At 35.5% G+C, this 17997-nt stretch overlaps 2 protein-coding genes across 2 annotated transcripts; both read left to right on the top strand.

Moving 5' to 3' along the window:
• Positions 1-3754: 3754 nt before the first annotated feature.
• LOC121235230 (26S rRNA (cytosine-C(5))-methyltransferase NOP2B-like) lies at positions 3755-10348 on the top strand. Its single transcript, XM_041131542.1, is given in 17 exon segments — positions 3755-3911; positions 4399-4676; positions 4793-4959; positions 5071-5134; positions 5270-5403; positions 5558-5641; positions 5740-5814; positions 5904-5975; positions 6074-6147; positions 6771-6823; positions 7609-7721; positions 7960-8028; positions 8131-8205; positions 8548-8813; positions 8894-8993; positions 9532-9854; positions 10113-10348. Coding segments are annotated over 16 exon segments (1998 nt in total). The 5' UTR covers positions 3755-3911; positions 4399-4423; the 3' UTR covers positions 10189-10348.
• A 1843-nt stretch (positions 10349-12191) lies between these two features.
• LOC121235943 (DNA-directed RNA polymerases I and III subunit RPAC1) lies at positions 12192-17275 on the top strand. Its single transcript, XM_041132391.1, has 9 exons — positions 12192-12529; positions 12871-13056; positions 14119-14245; positions 14345-14425; positions 14537-14742; positions 15944-16039; positions 16129-16222; positions 16445-16564; positions 17036-17275. Exons 1-9 carry the CDS (start codon positions 12326-12328, stop codon positions 17137-17139), a joined length of 1218 nt encoding a protein of 405 aa, XP_040988325.1. The 5' UTR covers positions 12192-12325; the 3' UTR covers positions 17140-17275.
• Positions 17276-17997: the final 722 nt, after the last annotated feature.

The raw sequence follows: 17997 nt of genomic DNA, 5'->3' as shown, positions 1-17997 counted from the left end.
AGATGGTTTACAGCTAATTGAGATTATAAATGGAGACTGTTGGGGCTTGAATTTGAGGGCCTGATGAAGTGGTTATGACTTCTGACTTCCATGTCGATTAAAGTGAAGTTGCTGTCCCTTTATTCAAACTGCTATCACCGCTAGAGATGTGACCCTGTCTTCACACTTTGAAGATAATTTCTTGCGCATGAGACTTGGGATGCCCAATAATTTCGAAATTTTCCGACAGAATCATAAAACCTACCGTGAACATATAGAATTATACACTATTTATGACGCACGATAACAATGAATTAAAATAATATGGAAATAACAGGAATATGATTATCTCCTTAAAATTAATAAATTAAATTTAAAAAGTTCACAAAATAGAGTTGACTAAATGATGAACAAAGGAACTTGTGTATATATACGTCGTAAACTAGATGATGAACAGACTCAACTATTGGGCTTTTTGTGTGGAGCTTGATTTTATTTTGACCCAATTTGATAAAAGTTTGTTACGATTTTTTGGTTGATTTTCAATGACGCCCCGCTACTAAAGATTCTAAAAACTAATTCAGGCGTCCATAACAATTTATAAATGTGAGACTCACTTGCATGTTAGACATTCACTAATAATGTGGATTGAAATTATTTAAAACCACAATAAAAAAAAAAGTCATAACGTGGATGGTCAGTGCATTTAGTAAATAATTAGATTAACTTTAAATTTGTTAGAGCCAATCTCTCATAGCCAGCTTATGATCTAGTGGTTGGTTTTGATATGGCCTAGTTTCCTCTTCATTATTATAGGATGAATGCACTTATACCTTATGGCCTAGTTTTCTCTTAATCATGGCCTACCCGTGGGAGTTTGGGGCGAAACCTTTGGAAAAAATCTTTTGACATGATTTGACTCTTGAATCGGTCTAACTAGACTCCTAATTAGGGTTTACGTGCTAATTATCATAATTGAAATTTCGCCACACACACCTGTGTGTATATATATATATATATATATATATATATATATATTGTATTTCCATACAACTGCATATATATATTGATGCACAATGTATTCGTATTTCAAGAAAATAAAATCATTTATAATTCTGTAGACGTAGACGTAGACGTAGACATGTTATTGAACCATGTAAATATTATGTTCGCATGTGATTGATTTCATTTTTACTCTACTTTTTCTTCTTATCTTATCGTTCCCAACATCAATCCTATAGCATGGCTTGACTTCATGCATAAGTGTTATTTTGTTTGGGTAAATATTAAATTTGCTTCTTTACGTGACTAAGTTTGGTTATTTATGAAAATACACTTAAATTTATTTTTTAAAACCAAATCACTTAAATTGAGTTAATTATCTTGTAATGCGATTGTTAGGATTTGTTCTTTAATTTTCTTTACAGTCTGAAAATATCCATTTCACCGTAGTTAATATTTATTTGGGAGGACAGTTTTCTGTCCCATGGGATGGGAACTTAGCTTCAATTGAGAGTTTAGTTGTCAATGGCTAGTTGTTTCCGATCTGTCAAGCTTTTATCATTGCCGGCGAAAAGAAAGTGGTGAGGAAATGGGGCAATGATACAATGGTTTTCACAATTTTCAATCTTTGCCCTTATTGGTGAAGATCATCATCGTGATAGGATATGATGACAATCATTTTTGTCTTTCTTCTTGATGGTAACGTACCGTTCTGGTGAATACTGATGAAAATGGCCTCATCCTGCTTCAAATATTTATTTTCACTTTTGAGGAAAAACTTTCAATATCGATCCTTAGGGATGCTTTGAATTTCACAGCAAGGGCCACATATATATGGGAAATAATGGTGGTGATCATGAAGATTTTACGCAAAACAGTGGAGATTTTGTACCATGATTTTGGAATGGGACCAAAATATATTCATTTCTCCAACTCAAAATGATGTTTTGCTTGTGTCAAAGGTATGCGGCATGATTGATATAATCTCTTGTCTCTAAAATGAAGGTCTGAAGTTCGAAACTCTCCTCTCTCAACTCAAAAAAAAAAAAAATGCTTTGCTTGCTGTGTCATTTAAATCTCCATTCTCCTTTTTGATATGGGATTTCATTTTCGTCCACATTTTGTTCATTAATGTCTTCCAAAAATGCCAAAACTTCAACAAGCATGGATATGATCTCATTCTTTTTCACTATGCATGATATCTGCTTTCCAACATAAAAACCAAAAACCATCTCAGTCTCAATCCTTGGCAGGAAATTAATGGTCGATCCAAGATTCTTTGGTGCCATTCAAATACTAACTTCCTCAATTCAGAGCATTGACATTAGATTGATCAAATGTCTTTTCATCTTTAAATTTGACTAATTTTAACAATAACTAATCTACATTGAATTAGCCAAAGACTTTTCATCTCAAATATGAGTTAGAATAATTTCATTTTTCTTTTTAAATATGAAAAGTCTTGTAGCAAGTCTAAATCTATTGTTTATTATATTTCGGCTCTTTGTCTCTCTTGCAACTCTTTTCCTTGATATCGTGTGATGAAATTTTGTTTATTAGATTGTGAAAATGAAAATGAATATAATTATTGAAGATTGTAAGAGGTTATGAAAATAGAATTAATTAATTATAAAAATAAAAAATAATAATATTTTATTATTATAAACAGTGTGATGACTAATTTAATATAGATTTTAAGTTTTGAATGATTAACTAAAAGTAAAAAATTTATATATTAATCAAAATTTAAATAATAAAATAATCAATTCAATACTAATGCTCTCAGAATTAACCAAGATTTCCATCTGGGCTCTCTCTCTCTCACGGACATAATAAATAATTACGAAAACTGGGTCCAGTTGAGACAGGTAGGTGTTTCCAAGGTGTAGTTATCATTGCAGAAAGAGAAAGGTTAACATAGTCCAAAGAGAAGCATTTGCTGTGTCTACAGTGTATGCTTAGATCAGCTCGTTTACTTGGAGAAGCATATTGGGTTTTTCAGCAAGCAGTGATCATGAATGAATGAATACTCGAGTGCAATCGACCCAAACAAGGTTTAGTGGGGGCGGGGTGGTTCTCGAGGGGATATATACTATTCCTTTTCTGGCTTTGCAGGCCATTGATTCTCAGCTTAAATTCACTTGGCATATTGATTTGGATGTAGTGTTAAGAGCACCAGTCTATTTTGTTGGTGTACCAGACACGGTGACAGGAGCCCTTGAGGAGAAGACAGGGCTTTGTGAAGGGGGTACGACAAATACTAGTAATCATCAACACAATAGCATGGTCTCATGTTTAATCTTGTGTGGCCGTGGGGGCATGTCATTAGAGTTGTCGAAACTACTTGAGTTTTATAGGTTAATTGAAAGAAAATATTTTCAAACCGATGTATAATACATAAATAATAAAATACTTACATGATATAATTTGATCTGAAAAATAAATTTTAAAATATAAATCTTATAAATTAAATATTATTATCATTTAAGTGATATATATTATATGCTCTACACTCGAATTTAAAAATAGAATAACTCTACCCAAAAATTCAAGGTGAGTTGAAACTTTGGATGTGAATCTTACTTTTTTGTAAAAAAAAATAAAAAGATAATGTGTTGTTTGGGTTTGTACAAGAGCCTTTCATATCCTGAATATTAGGTTCAGGATCAGCACATTATTGAAAGTGTACGCAGAGCGGCTGAGCCCACTCTGTAGCCCATTATACTTATTGGATCCAAAAAGAACTCAAGCAGAGCCCAAACCAATCAGTACAACCCCAAAAAATAATAGCAGCCCTTCAAAATTTGAGTCTCTTCTCTTGTTCTTTTTCTTTCTCATAAACCCTAAACCCTAGCCGAAGAGCTAGGACGACGAAGACGACGACTAAAGCCTGATACCCTAGCCTCTCTCTGTCTGAGAAATAAAACCTGGTAAGCTACTGGAGCTTTGGCCTAAATCCCTTTTAACAGGAATGCATTCAGTCATGACTTGTTTGGTCGAGCTTGGCATTTGATTTGTGCGTTAGAATTGAAACTTTGCGTTCGATATTTGTTACTTTTTATGTCTCAGAATCTATCATTCCTTGGACTTCACAATTTCCGCTCTTGTGTGTTTGTGTGCTTGATACGGTACTAGTTATGAGTTTATTTAAATATGGGGTCATAGAAAGAAAGAGCCCTCTAGCCCCGAGCCTGACAATTTTTTCTCAAGCCAAGCTGGAGTGAAGCTTGTTAACGAATGAACGATATTTGTCTTGGCTAGGCTCATTTTGTTCCGATTTAACTAACTCAGTGGAAAATATACTTCTGTCGAATTCGTTTTTGATAGGTTAATGCATATTTTCCATTTTTACATTGTATATTAGTCTTTGTATTGTTCTTTTTTCATTGAGCCTTACGTTTAGGACTGTGTTTGCAGCTCATCCTCTGTTTCCACAGCTATAATGGCCGGTAATAAGAAAAAGGGTGCTAAATCACAAAAGTCCCCATCTAAAAACAAGCAAAAGAGTGAGCTTTTTACTGCTAAGCTCGCAAAGGAAGATGAATTTTCCGAGCATTCTGATAGTCCGGACGAAGAAGTAGAGGAACATGAGGTGTTTGACGGAGATAAGCAAGATTTTGGTTCGGGTTCAGAAATCTCTTCTGATGGGGATGATCCATTAGCTGATGATTTCCTCCAAGGAAGTGATGACGAAGGTATTCTGTTTCTCAATCGTTAAGCCTTAATTTTTTTGATAAGTATTAAGCCTTAATTTTTTTTATTTTCATTTTTGTTATTTGATCATCGATGTGATTTTATTATATTGGCACAGAGAAGGGTTTGGGCTCAGACTTGGGTTCAGATTCAGACGAATCTGATATTGAGGAGAAGTCCAGAGCTATTGATGCTGAAAGGGATAGGGCAGAAAAAGAAGCAGTGGAGGAAATGCAGCTCAACATTAAAGAGGAATCTGATGAGTTCAGATTGCCAACCAAGGAGGTTGATTATTGTTGCCATTTTATGCATTGTATTTTAATTACTTGACTTTTGAATTTCATAGAAGTTTGTCTTTTTCGGCTTATGATCTATTTAGTTTTTATAATAACTTAGGAGCTTGAAGTAGAGGCACATCGCCCCCCTGATCTTCCAAATCTCCAAAGGCGGATAAAAGAGAGTGAGTAGTATTTTTTAATTTTTTTTTTTCTGCTTTTACTATTGTCAAGGTTCATCTACTATTGATTATGTTGCTTATAGATAAACTTATCTGCCTTTTTCCCCCTTCAAATTTAATTTTACTATTTATCTTCAGTTGTTCGAGTGCTTTCGAACTTTAAGGCCTTGAGGCAAGAGGGGACAACAAGGAAGGATTACATCGAGCAGTTTAAGAAGGATTTAAGTTCATATTATGGCTACAATGATTTCCTAATTGGGGCTTTAGTGGAGGTGGGGAATCCCTCTCTCTCACTTTCTCTCTCTCTCACATACACACAGAGACACACAAGGTTCCCATCTCTCGTAGAGAAAAAAGGAAAAAAGAAAAAGAAGTCATTTGAGGTGTTTCTGGGATGTCTTTATAACTGTGTGCTTTCTGTTGCAGATGTTTCCAGTTGTTGAACTTATGGAAATTATTGAAGCCTTTGAGAAGCCTCGACCCATATGTTTGCGAACTAACACTTTAAAGGTGATATGACAATTGCTGCTAGGCTGATGTGTGACCTGTTTTACATTTTTCTACTCAATATCTTACTTCCTCTAGAATATTGTTTTGACTCTACTTAGACACGGAGGCGGGATTTGGCAGATGTTTTGATAAACAGAGGAGTAAACCTAGATCCCTTAAGCAAGTGGTCAAAGGTAAGGACTACTTTATATCTTTGTTTTTCCATTCTCCCATTCTTTCTTTATACATGACAGTGGAAGACAAAATTATGTTACACTTGCAGGTTGGACTGGTTGTATACGATTCACAAGTGCCCATTGGTGCGACTCCTGAATATATGGCTGGTTTCTACATGGTATGCAGTTTCTTTAGTTAGAATTCAACTATGACACCTTATTTCATTTTATGTATTCTATGTGATGTACTTCGGGCTCTCAACGTGTTTTTTAACAGCTCCAAAGTGCAAGCTCTTTTTTGCCTGTCATGGCCCTTGCTCCTCAAGAAAAGGAACGAATCGTTGACATGGCGTAAGTTGTACTTGCAAATGAAATGTTTAGCTGTTGTTTTGGCTTTAGTTTCTAGAGGATATGGTACCTTGAATTTGTGGTCAAGCTGTGCAAATTTGTTCACCTCTTTGTACTGAGTGGGCAAGTTGTAGATCATCTTAAAAGTTCTTGTGGTGCTAGTGGGGTGGGTAGCTACACTTTTGACATAACATCAGGAAAAAGAGGGTGAAACAGATGCATACTAGTTACGATGAACCTATTTACTCTGTTTGGGCTCAAATGGAAAGAATACTAAAGTAGGCATTCTGATGGAGGTGTGGAAGATATAAGCGTACAACTCTCTCTCGCACACACGCACACACATGAATCCCTTATACACATTTGTATACAAAAATATAATTTCTGGGACATTCTTTTGATAAGTAGAAAAAGTTTCTCGAATATTCATAATACAATGTTTTCTAATAAAAAACATAATACAATTAATTTTTTCTTGGTAGCATGTGCTTATTGCATTTCCAGCTTGGTTGTGTATCTTGTTGGTGTTAAAGTTATTATAATATTGAAATACAAATGCCAGAATGTTTCTGCAACTCTTCTGCAAGTACTATTATCATCATAGTCCTCGTTATATCTCATTGCAGGGCTGCACCTGGTGGCAAAACAACTTATATTGCTGCTCTTATGAAAAATAGTGGTATGTGATGAGATCTAATTAGTTTACTTGATTCAGATGTTTGTCTACCTGTATGTTCTTATTTTAGTTGTTTCCCCCCTTTACATTTTTATTCATCTTGGTACCAGATATTTAAAAGTCTAAATCTCAGCTGAACAATCCAATCAAAAAGTTGTAACTGAATTTTCTTCATCCTGCTTCCATTTATTTAATGCACAAAGCAACCAATCTAGTGAACAGATTTCAGTTTGACATTTTTTTCAAGTGTTACCTTATATGCTAGGGAAATATGGTACAAAATATTTAATTGAAGTCCTAATAAAGGCCTTATGTTACTTATCAAAAAAGAAAAGAAAGAATTGCCTTGTGTTTTTTTTTTTTTTGGGGCGAGAAGATAATGAGTTTTGTTCATGCCTTTACCTACATTTTATTTTGTGGATGGAATATAGTTATTTATAAACCACTAATTTATATGTCTGTTAGTGGCATGCTTTACTGGTATGAGAAAAATTAATGCAAGGCAAATGACTTGTTAATCTGTTATTTGTTTTTTTAAAAAAGAAACACAAACCATAGCTATCATGATGCTTGTACTTGGGAAAATATTAGCCGGTATAGACTACTAAATTCTATGATGCTAGTTATTAGAGGGTATACTCTATCATATCTCCTGAGTGGAAAAGATGCATGACACTTTGAAGTTGAGTATCATATAGAAGTCCCATATTTCTATTCCTTTAGATTTCTGGAGTTCTGCTTATCAAAAAAAGAAAGAAAAACTGGTGTTCTGATACAATTTTCAACAGGAATTCTTTTCGCTAATGAGATGAAGGCACCAAGGCTTAAGTCACTCACTGCAAATCTGCATCGCATGGGGGTGACAAACACTGTTGTTTGTAACTATGATGGAAGGAGGTTTGCCTTTCTGTTTCCTATAGTTCTTGTATAGTCGATAAAAGTCTAATGTTCTATGGACACTTCTATTTATTGAGCATGGTGTCTTTTATTTTATTGAGTTTGGACTCTTAGTCTCTTATTTTGCTAAAGTCGTTAAGTGGGTGCTTGTGCTTGTGGAACAGAAAAGATATTTGGAAAAGGACTTGAAATCAACCCATTTATGACATTTTTTCTTTTGTTGTTTCATTCTCCTGTTTCAGCTCCCCAAGGTTTTGGGTGTCAACACGGCAGATAGAGTTTTGCTGGATGCCCCTTGTAGTGGGACTGGGGTAAGCAATTGGGGTGATAATGATCTATTTAATCTCCTTGTATGTTTTCGTTTTTCATTAACTATTTAACAAGATAAAATGATTTCTACCTTTTTTTTACAGGTTATATCTAAAGATGAGTCAGTTAAAAACTCGAAAAGCTTTGATGAAATACAGAAATGTGCCCACTTGCAGAAGGTACATTTGTACTTTCTGTGCTTTTTAGCTTTGAAGATTAATTTGGGAACTGTTATTAGTTAGAAACAAATAAGTTAAAGGGAGTAGAAGCACAAGGTAATTATGGTATTGCACTTCATGCACTTATTTTTCAGATACTGAAAAGAACTGTGTTTTAATGCTACTTATAAAAAAAAAAACTGTGTTTTAATGCTAAAATATGCAAAAAAATTCTGATTGTGCAACATTTTCTCTTGCCCAAATAAAGTGTGTTGGAATTACTCAATATGCTTTTTTCCCATTACAATGATCATTTCAGTTGTTTTAGCATGTTAAACTCTTTTCAAACTGTTTTTTTTGTAGCAATTGATACTTGCCGCAATTGACATGGTAGACGCCAATTCAAAAACTGGGGGATATGTTGTTTACTCTACCTGCTCCATAATGGTTACGGAGGTTTGTTTATAAGGACAACCTTGAATATTGGAAATTACACTTGCCCCCTCCCCTCTTTTCTTTTCTTTCTCATCATCAGGTTGCATCTTGCAGAATGAAGCAGTTGTTGACTATGCACTCAAGAAGAGGAATGTTAAATTGGTGTCTTGTGGGCTTGACTTTGGGCGTCCAGGGTAACAATATTCACTTTGTGAACCACAACTGCTGCAAACCTTGTGGATTTCTGAACCTAATTATGCTTTCTATCTATCAGCTTTATTCGCTTTAGGGAACAACGCTTACACCCATCTTTGGAAAAGACAAGGCGTTTCTATCCTCATGTTCACAATATGGATGGCTTTTTTGTGGCAAAGGTAGTTTGTGATCTTAGAAATGCTGCATTTTTAGCGTTGGCTAAGGTTGTGTGTGGGTGGGTGGGTGGGTGGGTGGGTGGGTGAAATTGGCAGGGAGGTTTGGAGGAGCCACACCTTTGATCAAGCAAAATTCAAGTGCTTCTGCCCATACCATGTGCGCCTAAATTGGTTGCACCTGGTGAATGGAAATGTATTTTTCTAACTAAGCACCTCAGAATGCTCAAACCTTGTAGTTTCTCAGTTATGTTGGTATCTAAATCCAAAACAAAACTCTGGAATGACAGTGTGCACATGAATGGCCTGCAGTTCTATCCTGGGAGTTGGATTTAATGGAAGAAAACCACATTGTAGTTCAAGACTGGTTCAGGAAGCCTTGTTGCTACCAATGACAACATTGACCAGAATGAGTTTTCTTGAAAAGTCATTCTGTCCAAATTTATTAGTTTGGATCGTATTTTTGGGATATTTTATGCCGTGAATGATGTTTATTCCAATGTCGGTAATTTTATCTTATTATTATTTACGAAATTTCTTGCAGTTGAAAAAAATAAGCAATTCAAAGCCAGCTGCAGAACCTGCTGAGCTCTCAGAAACGGTGGAGCAGCAAGTTTCAAGTACAAATGAAAATGACGGTGGAGAGAATGCCGAGGAATTGACAGCTGGAACTACGAAAGAAATTGGGGCTTTGGATAATGGCGTTGTTGAAAATGGCAAAGAAGAATCACGGGCAGCTGCCAACCAGGGAAAGAAAAGGAAATTCCCATCAAGAGAGGAGAAGGGGAAGAAAACAACATTTCCATCAAGAGAGGAGAAGAGGAAGAAAAGGAAATTTCCATCAAGAGAGGAGATCTCGAAAGCAAGGTCAAAACTATCTTCATGATTGATCAAACCTCTCTCTGTTCAATTAAACAATTGCATCTATACATCCATTAGTACGTAATGTAGGTTTAAATCTAACATCTTATAGGACTTATTGAAAAAAAAAAACTCCCATCTTATAGATGTTGTGAGGTAGAAATTATGAAATAGCCGATGTGCTCGATTTTTATTCCCACTTCGACCGGGACAATGGATCTGTTTTTTATTATCCAAGTTTAATTTTCTTTCAAACATCTACAGGGAAGAGAAGAGAAGAGCTTTCAGGGAAAAAAAGGTTGCACGAATCACCAGCAGCAGCAAGAGTCATGGTGGTTAATTTACTAATGGGTAAGTTGTTCAAGCAGCCAGCAAGACTGTTTGCATTGAAGGGGCGTTCACCAGAGAAGCTCACGTTCCCTTTTGCAATGTGATCGCAACAGAACTAGGAAAGGATCTGGCTCAAGAAATATCTCCTGCTTAGTGCTTATAAGTCTTTTGGAAAAAAAAAAACCAGTGAGTGGGGTAACACTTTTAACTGGCATGCGGTACTCGGGCTATACCAGTCCCAAAAAGTTTTGTTTCTGTAATGTTTGTCAAAGAATCAATCTTGATTGTTAATAACATTATCAGTGTGCTGATATGAAGGTTTTTATTTTTTGTTGTTGCTGACTTGCATGATTGCTTGACACTGGAGGTTTAAAGAAAGCCTCAAAGATAGGTTGTTGGATCATTGAACAGACGAAAGACGAATTTACTTTCATCATTCAAGACAGCAACAACGTTAATTCAGATTAATGTTTGGCCTGATGGCGGACCAAAGAGCCTACATAAGATTTGTGGCCTATGAGCGAATTGGGCCTTCCATATGGTTGACATATAATTTTGTCTTAAAGTGGTGTTTAGGATTGGTTGATATTGAGTATGGCTTGCCTGTTCGATCCTTAAAGATGAACAAATATTACTGTACCTTCCCTTTTCATTCCGTCAATGCAGGTTGGTTGTTTTGTCAAAAACGGGTTGAGCTTGGTATGTTTGGAAGCCCTTTTGGAAACAGAGTACTTTAGAGAGGAAGAATTCATAATAGCTGACCATTTAAACATAATGGGAGCAGGCCAGCTGAGCAGAGTTTCATCATATCAAACGCATAGTACGCAAGATTTGACAAAATAGCTTTCAATCCTGGTAATACGCCTATTTGGATATAGAATGATTTTATCTCATTTTATCATTATAATTTTTTTAAATTTTCACATAAAATATAATAAATAATTCAATTTTTTCAAATTTCAAAATAATAATAATATTAAAAAATAATATTCTAATAATATTTTATACAATTTTCAACTTTCATTTCAAACCATCTCATCTTATCTCTTCTCAATATCCAAACAAATCTAATTTAGCTTCATTTTCATATCCATCCTAGAAATTGTTTGCATTCAATGGTATTTTTAAATCTTTGGACAACGGGAGTATAACACTAAAGTCGAAATTTTTATCACTTTAAACCAATTTTTAGGAGATTTTTTTTTTTTAATTATTCGATATATACTTACCAAAAATTCTTTGTCAAAAGCTTTTACATTCTTGAATTAGATTTCGTTTATTTTTACAATACATTTAATCTAATTATTATAATTTTTTTAAATTCTCACACAAAATAAAATAAACAGTTCAACTTTTTCAATTCTAAAATAATAATAATATTAAAAATATATATATTCTAACAATTATTTTTTCAATTTTCAAATTTTTTTCCTCTATTTCACCTGTTTATCAAAAGTTGAATTATGCATCTACATATACATCTATATATTGGTATAATATAACCTTAAATTGGAGTACATTGGATTATGCATATCCAAAATTTGTATAACTATGAACAGTTTTCGACAAATTTGAAAATACATTATTCACTTTTCAAAATCTTATTTTATTAATTTTTTCTCTCTTCTCCCCCCTTATCTTCTCTTTCGACACTAACGAAAACAAATTCTCTAAAAATATTTCTTTCTTCTTGCTCTCTCTTTGACACCAACAGAAAGAAATTCGAAAGAAAACAATAATTTTAAGAAAAAAATAAATCATAATAAAATAAGAATATTTTATTATTATTTAGCTAAAAAATGTATAATTTAATGTAAAATTTTTTCTTAATCTACAAAATTAACCTCTAAAAAATATGATTTTAGATATGCACGTGGAAAAATGAATGCTATTACTCTTTCGACAAAGTTCCTGGACAACTTGTGCCGAAAAAAAAAAAAAAAAAAAAAAAAAAAAAAAAAAAGGACTTCATTGGGTGATAAAGTCGGTGCCCCACATCGACGGCTCCTTTGTTAAACCCTTTGACAAACCTAAAACCCTAAGTTATTTTATTTTTCGGTTTCCTCCGTCTTTCCACCCAACCGCAAAACCCTAGCAACAAATCGCAGTGAGGGAAGACACAGGTGTAGACAAATCCAATCAAAATAATGGCCAAGCGAGATGAACGGATGTCCGAAGAAGAGGAAGAAAGTGAATCAGAGTCGATGTCTGAGTCAGAGTCAGGAGGAAGAGAAGAATCACAAGGAGGACTAGATTACATAATGAGTCTTCCAGACGTTCCTATGAAACTTCCACCGCACGTGGAGCTACAGAGAACCCGCGTCTTCTGCAACGCTGACGCTCCCAACCATGTATATTATTGTCCTGTCTTTTTTTTTTTCATATATAAGTAACCACGTATATTATTATCTCACTCTCACAAACATCTTTTCCCATTTTATTTTACCAAAATCTCATTTTTCAGAAATACCCGTTTTTCTTTAGGGTCTTGTTCCTGTTGTTGTTTTTCTATTTTTCTTTCTGGGTCTTGTTCATGTTGTTGTTTTCTGTTTTCTGGTGTGACATGTGAAATAGGCACTTCATTGTACTTCGTGGGTTCTTTCTGAAGTTGTTAATCTCTCACTCTCTAAAAAAAAAATTTCTGTTGGTTTTTTTCCTTAGTTCCTTACATATGTGATCTTGGTGAGTGTAGACAGATACTATACAGTATTCTGGTGCTTTTGCGTCCGTGGGAATAGATAATAGTTTCCGACTGGACCATTTTCGCAAGGACTTTAGAGTTGAAGTGATTAGATGCTCGGATGAGGACTTGGAGTTTGATATGATTGGGATCGATCCAGCACTTGCCAATGCATTTCGGAGAATCCTCATTGCTGAGGTGTGATATTTTATGTATGTTTATGTACATTCTATCCTATTCTTGTTCGAGAATAAATTTCACCAGATCTTTTTACAATATACTTAATGATTTGGGCATACTATGCGGTACTCATGATAACTAATTATATGTTCTTAAATTATCCGTAGTGTGATTATTATCTTATTCTCTCTCTCTCTCTCTCTCTCTCTCTCTCTCTCTCTCTTTCCCACCCCGCCCCCAGTCCCCAAGTTTAAATGACTTGGGCTACCTAATGGATGAGGTTGTTTGATGCAATATTTCTGTGTATATTTTTGACAGACTTGTTAACACTGTTTACAAGTTGGACAACGGAAAAGATTTTCATTCTTAAATATCTTAAGAATTTTTAAAGTCAGTTGAAGAGGTCTATAGAATGGTTATATAGGTTTCCGACACGAGTTCTTTCCCAATCCCCCCTCGCAACAAAAAAAAGGATGCCCAACATTCTAGCATCTTTTCATACAACTGTTTCACACTATAGATCGTCAGGGAACCATTTTACAGCCTAATACCAGAACAAAATGGTGGCAAATTGTAAAAAATACTATAAAAAATATAAAAATTGTGAAATTCTTCCCATTAGATTGCTACAATGTCTCTGTATAGTTCCCAATACAATATGTTCTACCAGTCCGCTTGTATACTTCCTGTATACTTAGGCTATACCTATTTACTTGCCGTAATAAAACTTCTTATTACTTATAAAAAAAATGTTCCTCCAGTTATAGAGAAGTGTAAGTTCAGACAGTTGACTGCTGCTTGGTTGTCATTTTTCCTAAATGTAAGCCTACCCCCCATTGTGCCACTTTCCGTAGATTCGTCCATTTCTATCACTTTGATTTAGATCATGGAAGGGAGGAGAATTCTCTCTCTTTTCTATGGTTCTGTGAACATGCTGATTATAGATGATAGCTTGTGCATAAATGCACTATTTTGCACCTTCTAAGTTCTATTGGATATGGGATTTATGTGCCTACAAGTATTTGGTTTACAAGCTGTATTAGCAATATGCTGAATCCACTTTGGTTGTTATGAATGTAGGTTCCAACAATGGCCATTGAAAAAGTTCTTATTGCAAACAATACATCAGTAGTCCAAGATGAAGTGCTTGCCCACAGGTTGGGTCTTATTCCGATCAGTGTTGACCCGGGGCTTTTTGAATATGCAGGTTAGCTTAAGATATGCTTACTGGTCCAAATTATTGACAAAACAGAAAGTTTGCCACCTTCATTTTTGGGAACTGAGTGCACTTTTCTTTTTTCCATAGAAAATAATGCACTGACCGAAAGGAATTCCATTGTTTTTAAACTTCATGTTCGTTGTGAACGAGGTGGGCCGCGTCTTACAGGTATAGTTTTTATGTTGTGATATCTTTAACTTTTATTCTCACAATTTAAATTAATTATTTCTTTCTTTTTTAATGTCGGTGGTTATATTTGGTGATGATGCAACAATTCAGTAAAAGCAAAGGCATTGACGTGGTTACCCAATGGGAGTGAGTTTCCTTTGCAATCAGAAGACCCAAATTCAAATTCCACCTCAAAACCAAAAACTTACACTTCATTTAGCTGTAGCCAAGACTCTCTGCCAGAATTTTCCAGCAATCCAATTGGATTCAAGGGAAGACTTAATGATATTATTATTTCTAAACTTGCCCCTGGTCAGGTAACCCTCCATCCCCTTTCTCTCTTCATCTTTTTTTGTATTTTTGCCCATTGCTTATAAAGCTGGTTATCTCTTCTTTTTTGATAACATATTCATTGATTTTTTCACAAGCAAGATGAAAATGTTATTAAGCCAAAAATTGAGGGGAAGTAATGTTAGGAAACATTATCCAAGTTTTATACAACCTGTAATTTGTTGCTAAACCAAGGTCCCAACAAAGCTGTTCACCGGGGTTTCAGTTGCTGGTTCCCCTGTCATCGGGTCACCAAGGGTGTTACCCCAACATACATGTAGTATTAAAAAGGGTTCCCCCAAAACAGAAATAACATATTGATTGATATGACCGTTTAATTGGAAATTCATTTTTTTAAAGTTCAGGCTGTGATATTAGTAACTTCAGCAAGTGATTCCTGTTATTGATTCAGAAAATCCCAACCAATATTATTTATACTTGATGATTTTAGAATGGACTATTATTTGCCATTGAATAAAGTACATACTAGAAATTACTCTCTTTCAAGTAAATTAGTTGTGGGTGTCACTTATGAGGTGTAAGACCTGCAATTAATCATAGGATTGCTGAGGGACCTTATTGCACGGGGAGAGTGGGTAACTGAGAGGGGAGACCAAGAGGCACAATGTAAGGATCATATTATAGAAAAGGTGAAATCGGCCTCAGCATATTGGGAGCAAATGAGGTCTTGGTGATTTCCATGAAGATTGAAGGACATCTATTCACTGCTTGTTGCTCATGGAAAATTTTCAAATTCTTCCTTCAAGGGAGAACTGGAAGGATTTAGGACCCAAGTCCCTGTTGCGGACACTGCGTATTGGTCAAATTTGCCTATAACATTATACCTACAACTATGAGTAAAACCCATTGCTTGAGTGACATAGACTGGCTACATAGGAGTCAATCTTGATGATATTGACAGCCATTTTTTTTGGTTGCATTCCTGAAAACTGCACGAGGCTTCTTTTTGGATGCACTATGATCTTTGACTGCTGGTCTTAACAACTTTAGGGGAAAAAAAATACCACCTCAGGTCCTCAGGTGAAAATGCTTATGTTTATTGATTCTTATTGCAGAGATTGTATCTGATTATTAGGTTTATTGATAAATAGGGAATCTGTTAATGTTGGTGGGCAGAATGTTCTTGAAACCACCACTAAGTATATTTGAATGTTTCATCTTTTGTAGGAAATTGAACTTGAAGCACATGCTGTTAAAGGCATTGGTAAAACACATGCAAAGTGGTCTCCAGTGGCCACTGCTTGGTATAGGATGCTTCCCGAGGTATGATGTGCTATTATTTAGGTTGCATTTAGACACTGCAAATGTTTTTGAAGACAAGAAGATTTGTAAAATTAGTATAATGTGATCAGGTTGTACTGCTGGAAGAGATTGAAGATGAAGTGGCTGAAAATCTTAAAAGTAAATGCCCAGTTGGAGTATTCGACATTGAAGATATTGGCAATGGTGAAGTGTTGTCAGAAGTGTTGTTTTCTTTGACATTTATTGTCTAGGTGCTTTAGATTGCACAAGCTAATTACAGGGGATTTTGTCTGAAAATGAAATTTTGAATGCAGGCTTTGCTCTGATGGGGGGCATAGTCTTGTCATTAAGCTATGCCTGCAATCACAGCTTCCTACTTCTTTGAGAGGACTTGCTTTCCTAATTAATGATGTTTCTGTTGAGCAGGTAAAAAAAGGTTAACTGTGGCCCGACCGCGAGCTTGCACATTGTGTAGAGAATGCATCAGAGAAGGGGAAGAATGGGAGAAGCGTGTTTCGTTACGACGTGTTAAGGATCATTTCATATGTAAGTAATGCAGTTCGCATGCATTAATTAGGAACAGGCAGGAAATTTTGCATTTGACCTTCAGGTCAATCGGAATCTTGGGCCCCATATCTATGGGCTGAAGGGGTGGATCAGTTTTCTTTGGGTGGGGGCAGGGGGCTGGGGGGGCACAATTGCAAGGCACTAATGACAAAAGCTAAATATAGCATTTCTCAGGACATTACATTCGATAGTAAACCTATTTGGTCCATGGTGGCTGTAATTATATAAAGAACATAGAAGGAAAGTGATAAATATGTGAGCTACAGCTGATATTGAAAACAGAAAACGATGACAACAGTAATCATGGAGTCACTGACACCGTGAGGATTCCTCACCTTTGACTTCCAACCCCTTTGCAGTTTCAGTTTTGTAAAGAAATTTATTCCAACACGTTATTGTGCCCCTATTTTGAGATCAGTTCTAAATTTTGTGTTTGCTTTTGCTCTACAGTCACGATTGAATCAACTGGAGCATTACCTCCTGAGGTACTATTTACCGAAGCTGTGAAGATTTTGGAAAGCAAGTGTGAACGTGTGATTTCTGAGCTCTCTTAATGCTTTGTTCTCAGGATAACTAATGCAGAATGGGGTAGAAGGGGCACAGAGGGTCAAGTAAATTTTGTATGCATTGTTGATTAAGGATGTTTGATATATTCATATCATAATAATATAAGAGGCTAATTTCTTATCATTTGATCCACTCTGAGAGGTGCTGATTTACTTGAATGTTTTATAGAAATAAATATCCTGTTACTGTTACGAACACACGATTTCAGGTGTGGCAATGGGCTTCCTGGTCCTAGACAGAATGATTCCCATATGCTCATGACCCCAGCTGGTTCTTTGGGCACCCTATATTTAGGAGCTCTGGAAATGCTTTTTCTCACTCGCCGAATATAGGCTTGAAAGTTGAAACCATGCTGAGGCATAGCAGGCTTGAATGAGACACTTTCTTCTCAGGTTATTTTATTCATCACAACCAGAGCAAAGCAAAGAATGGGATCTAAATAGATATCAGAGCGTGGATTCCATATTTTGTCTTATCATATGATTTAATGAGTAGCATAATCCTGTTGCCTCTCTCTCTCTCTCTCTCTCTCTCTCTGTGCATAATCCTATTCCTTCGGAGGGAGGGTGGTTAGTTTGTAGCTGTTTTATTCACCAAAATTCGTCCAAATCCGCTCTATCTAGACCTATTGGGAGGTAATTATTTCCTTGTTATAGAAATCACCTATGTCCGTCCACCCATTACAGAGAGTAATAACACATCTTTTGGAGTTTCTTTCCTGATGTCTAGAAAAGTTACCGAAGCCTGTGATACACTGGCATAGTTATTAATTGTCGACGTGTATATGCTATATTTGGATCTATCTTGCGTGGCATCTTCCTACTTATAAACATATTAGGAAAAGA

Source organism: Juglans microcarpa x Juglans regia, chromosome 6D, assembly GCF_004785595.1.
Source record: "Juglans microcarpa x Juglans regia isolate MS1-56 chromosome 6D, Jm3101_v1.0, whole genome shotgun sequence".
Classification (NCBI taxonomy): Eukaryota; Viridiplantae; Streptophyta; class Magnoliopsida; order Fagales; family Juglandaceae; genus Juglans; species Juglans microcarpa x Juglans regia.
Note: the sequence above shows the minus strand (reverse complement) of the source record. Positions and strands in the feature narration are given on the sequence as shown.